Source organism: Myotis brandtii, unplaced genomic scaffold (genome assembly GCF_000412655.1).
Source record: "Myotis brandtii unplaced genomic scaffold, ASM41265v1 scaffold565, whole genome shotgun sequence".
In the NCBI taxonomy this organism is placed as follows: Eukaryota; Metazoa; Chordata; class Mammalia; order Chiroptera; family Vespertilionidae; genus Myotis; species Myotis brandtii.
The window spans coordinates 2,724,432-2,729,224 of NW_005370105.1; the positions used below are offsets into that span (position 1 = coordinate 2,724,432).

At 44.9% G+C, this 4,793-nt stretch overlaps 1 protein-coding gene across 1 annotated transcript in view; it reads left to right on the top strand.

The window, feature by feature from the left end:
- The window catches only part of LOC102257347 (dihydropyrimidine dehydrogenase [NADP(+)]), a 251,999-nt gene extending 248,917 nt beyond the window's left edge, over window positions 1-3,082 (top strand). Inside the window, exon 15 of the mRNA XM_014549656.1 lies at window positions 2,903-3,082. Coding sequence (XP_014405142.1) covers window positions 2,903-3,082 — 180 coding nt within the window. The remainder of the gene's footprint in view (window positions 1-2,902) is intronic.
- The last annotated feature ends 1,711 nt before the right edge of the window (window positions 3,083-4,793 follow it).

A 4,793-nucleotide genomic window follows, 5' to 3' on the forward strand; every position in this document is an offset into this window, starting at 1 on the left:
CTTCCAACATCTCTTGGAGTCAATGCCAAGAAGAATCGCCGCAGTATTGAAGGCAAAAGGTGGCCCAACGCAGTACTGATGGGGTGGTCATAAGAATCTGGCCACTCAGTGTATATACACACATATATGTTTTTTTGTTTGTTTTTATTTTGCTTGAGATAAAGAACGAGAAACCGACCTGTTTAGGAAACACTATCAGAAATCAGCAGAGAGGAGCAAAGGACTCCTCTGGCGAAGTAGGTTTCCTTTGCCTTGGATTTCCTGTCCCCGTTCTGTCCTGGTTAAGGAGATGCTGGTATATTTACAGTCAACCCCAGTTCCAGAAAAGTGAAACAAGCCCAGCACTGGCAGTGAACTTCACTCCCACACACAGAGGAGGAAGCTCTCGTGGTCGTCGTGCCGTTTTTTGGGGGGGGTTTTTGGTGTTTTGTTTTTAAAATATACTTGATTGATTTCTTACAGAGAGGAAGGGAGAGGAAGAGAGATAGAGAGTTAGAAACATCGATGAGAGAGAAACATCAATTCAGCTGCCTTCTGCACACCTCCTACTGGGGATGTGCCCGCAACCAAGGTACATGCCCTTTACCGGAATTGAACCTGGGACCCTTCAGTCCACAGGCCGACGCTCTATCCCCTGAGCCAAACCGGTGAGGGCCGTCGTGCCGTTTTAAGGTGTCACGGTGGGGGTGGCGGGGAGGGAGAGACCATTTTTAAAAAGAAGCATTTGCTTGACTGCCCTCCAGGGAAAGAGCTGGCTTATTGACCCTTCCGGCTAAGGTGGCCTCGATGTGATGGGGTGACTGCAAGGCAGCACACGGCGCAGAACGCGGGACATCCTTAGTCCGGGTGCCGTTCTTCCATCCTGAGTCTTTTCTATTTTATGATGTTAAATTTTTCTCACACACACACTGTGCAGATGTGGGCTCGGCCCAGGGCACAGGCGCAGAGGCAGCTGTAGTCAGTTATGATCCTGAGAGGGGACATCCAAGAAGCCCCCTAGGGGGCCAGGGACCCGGCTAGGGATTCCCACCCACCTGCGCTAGGAAAGACTAGAAGTTGGTTTGTATCTGAACGGAGACTTTCTGTTGGGATCCTCGAGATCAGAGAGACCCCGCCTTCAAGGCCAGCCAGCAGGAAGGTCTTAGAAGCTCCGGGGGAGCGAGGTCAAGCTCACCACTTGTGGACAGGTGTCCTAGGACCACAGCTGCACAGCATTCGAGGTCCTGTCCGGGGGGCTGCGCAGCCTCCATGCACCGGGGTGCAGGGGTGCAGGAATCAGGGGTGCAAAGGCGCAGGGGCACAGAGGTGCAGGGGTGCAGAACTCGGGTGCAGGGGCACGGGGGTGCAAACTCAGGGGTGCAAGGGTGCAGGGGTACAGGGACACAGAGCGTGGAATTAAGCATTTGCAGCGACAAAATCCTGACCCACAGGGCTTCAGCTTCCCAGAGTGACTCCATTAAGATCCTGTAACAAGGCTCCCTAATAGCAAATCAAAGTGAAGCTGGGGATGTTGCCCACAATGACAATAGCCGTGAAAAGGCTTAATTAGTAAAACATTAACTGGCAGGGTTCCTATAAGTAAAAATGTACATATTTAAGGAGGCTGATTGTAACATTTATCCCAGCTATGTTATAATATACTAATTCGAATGTAAAAGTGAATGTAAATTACCAGGAATTATCATGCAGCGGGAAGAAAAGTCCTTTTATCCTCAGCAACTGTAGCATTTGGCAGATTCGGGAATAAATAATCTTTTGTGGCAAGGGTATGCCTTATCAAACATATGCAGATCAGTACTAATTAATGCTAATTAAGGTTTCCTGTCTATCTAGTTGGAAAAACGTCCAAATGTTATGAAATCCAGTTAGGATGCCTATTACGCTAATTGTTTTATATGGGGTGGTTCTTAATTAAAATATGTAAATTGACCTTAATTGCTATCTACTAATGGGGGTTCATGTTATCTCCCTAGAAGTGACAAGATGGTGAGGAGGGGTACTTAAATGACTAATTCTGATAAAAATCCTCCACTAAATGACCTTTACTCAAAACTAATTTTAATTGGAAGTTGGCAGAAGAAACCGTTTTCTTCTTTTTTCCTTTTTCTTTCATTTTTTGCTAATGTGCGCATGTTATTCTGTTTTGTTAAGCTATAGACGCGGTGGTGGGTCGTTAATTAGCCTTAACAAGCAGGTTAATTGGGCGGTTTACTGTTTATAGAGCTCGGATGGTTTGGTGTCGGCAGAGTGGGTTCTCGTGGAGTGGGGGGTCTTAGCTCGAGCCCTGGGGTTGGGTGACCCCGTTAGGATGTCAGGGTGTGTGTGAGCGCTGGGGGAGCCAGCGGTACCGATATGTACTTGTTGGCTCAGGTACCCGAGAACTACCTTTTAGGAAAACATTTTTTCCCTTTATAAGCATTAACTCTTATTCATTGGAATTAAAATCTCGTTGGAAATACTTGGATTAGATGGGCTGAAATGATCCTCTTACATGTCACTCGTCATGTTTTTATTATTCAATTGCAAATAAATTCACATGTGTAGGCCCAACACCAGTAAAAATGAATTTACTTTTTTTTAATTTCTTCTCACTCTGCTGATCTTATCATCACAGGATGTCATTTAAATAAAGCTAACAAATAACTGATTTTACTCTTGCATTTGGAACGAGTTAAGTCTCCACTATTATTTAGAATATATTTTAGTGGGAGAAATGGGACATAGGTAATACTTTCAACAGTAAAGATTTTTTTTTAAGTGTTGATAAAATACATTTTAAAGTTATCCTCTAAAAATGTGAGCAGGGACTGGGTAAAATACTGTCCCGTGGAAATGAGCGCAGAATGAAGATCACGGGTTTTCTGTGTCAGACGGAGGCTCAGTGTCATTACTCTTTCGTTAGGACATCGTGACGAACGTCTCGCCCAGAATCATCCGGGGGACCACCTCCGGCCCCTCCTACGGCCCCGGACAGAGCTCCTTCCTCAACATCGAGCTCATCAGCGAGAAGACGGCCGCCTATTGGTGTCAGAGTGTCACGGAGCTCAAGGCCGACTTCCCGGACCGCGTAAGTGTGATTTAACGTCTAAAACTAAAGAATTGGCATTAAGTTGGTGAATGTTTATTTAAACATCAATTCATAGGCTTATAAATATTAATGCATATAGTATATTTTATTAAAGCATCTGCCAGTGGCTTTGCTGATGCACAGAAAGATAAAAAAGAAAGAAAAGCCCGAGAACTCATAAAACCCCGTGCCGCGCGGGGCCCGGTTATAAATGAGGCCTCGCGGAGGGAAGAGGCATCTGCATAAGCGGGGGGAGCAGCAGGAATGAGCTGAGCTATTGGGCTGCTTTTCACTCTCCATGGCTGGTGCTCATGAAGGTGGCGACCTTCCCGAGGAATTGCAGACTCTCAATCACTGTAAATTCAAACCCGAGGCAGGAGCCCAGGATCTGCTTGTAAAGTTTATTTCTGTGTTTTCAGTGGGAAATAATTTGCCAGATAATTTTAACACCCTTCACACTAAATGAGTCAATGATCTTTTTACTTCTAAAGTCCCGAGCACAGATATTACAGTAAAGTCGGGCTCACACATTCTTTGTGGACTTTTCTATGTCGTCTGTAGTTTTTTACCCTGTAGATAGTATTTTCTCTTCAGTAATTGGTTGGAGTTGTTCTTAACGTTACTCATTCATTCTCTCTCTTTCCCTCCTCCCATCTCTCCCCCTCCACATACACAAATGAACACATCTCTCTCTCTCTCTCTCTCTCTCCTCTCTCCTCTCTCCTCTCCTTTCTCTCTCTCCCTCTCCCCCTCCCTCGCTACCTTCCTCTCTCCTTCCCTCTCTGTCTGAATGAGCTGGTGGTAAATTAAAGTTTAGGGCAGTGTGTGTGGGTGTGTGTGTGTGTGTGTGCGCGCGCACATATGCATGCGCACATGTGTGTTGTAGAAAAGACTTTTTTTCATCAGTTCATGGAAGATAAATAAGAATACTTCAAGTATTCTAATGATATATATTTTAAAATCTAATGAAACTGTGGATGTTCCCCCCAAAAAACTGATAGAAGGAAAACTTACAAGGGACTTCGGATGTCCCACTGTTGCCTGAGCCATCCAGTCCTATTTTCTTATAGGAAGCGCTTACCTTGAAACAAAGTGTAATAACATAGAACATAATTCATCTCCCTCGAGTCGGCCTTTCGGACGTGCAGGGACCCAGACCCCCCTGAAATCTATAGCTTCCGCTTATTTGGAGTTTTTCATTTTCTGGGCTTGATCTTGCAATTACTTGTGTTTTTTCATTATGCTGTCGTGTCTAATGACCACCATGTTGAGTTATTTGATTTTTAATGGACACACATCTTTGGGGAAGCTTTTCTCAGAACGACACGGACAAAAGGTAGTCAGCCATAAAAGTATTCAGTATATTGTTAAACTTGGTCTAGAGCAGGGGTGGGAATGTCTGACCTTGCCAAGGCATTTGGGTGAATTTATTAAATGTTTGACCAAACAAAGAAGGCTAATTTCTAAGTTGATCATTTTGTATGGCCAGAGAACGATGCTATCAATATCCAAGTGACCCTTGGCAGAAAAAAGGTTCGCCACCCCTGGCCTAGAGTATTAAGTACTATGCTAGGTACTAAACATGCAAGAAAATAATAATGATAATAATCTATATATATAAAAGCCTAAGCAACCATTCGACCGTTTGACCGGTAGCTATGACGCACAATGACCGCCAGGGGGCAGGCAGTCTGACAGGTAGGTTAGGTTGCTGCTGGGGCCCTGT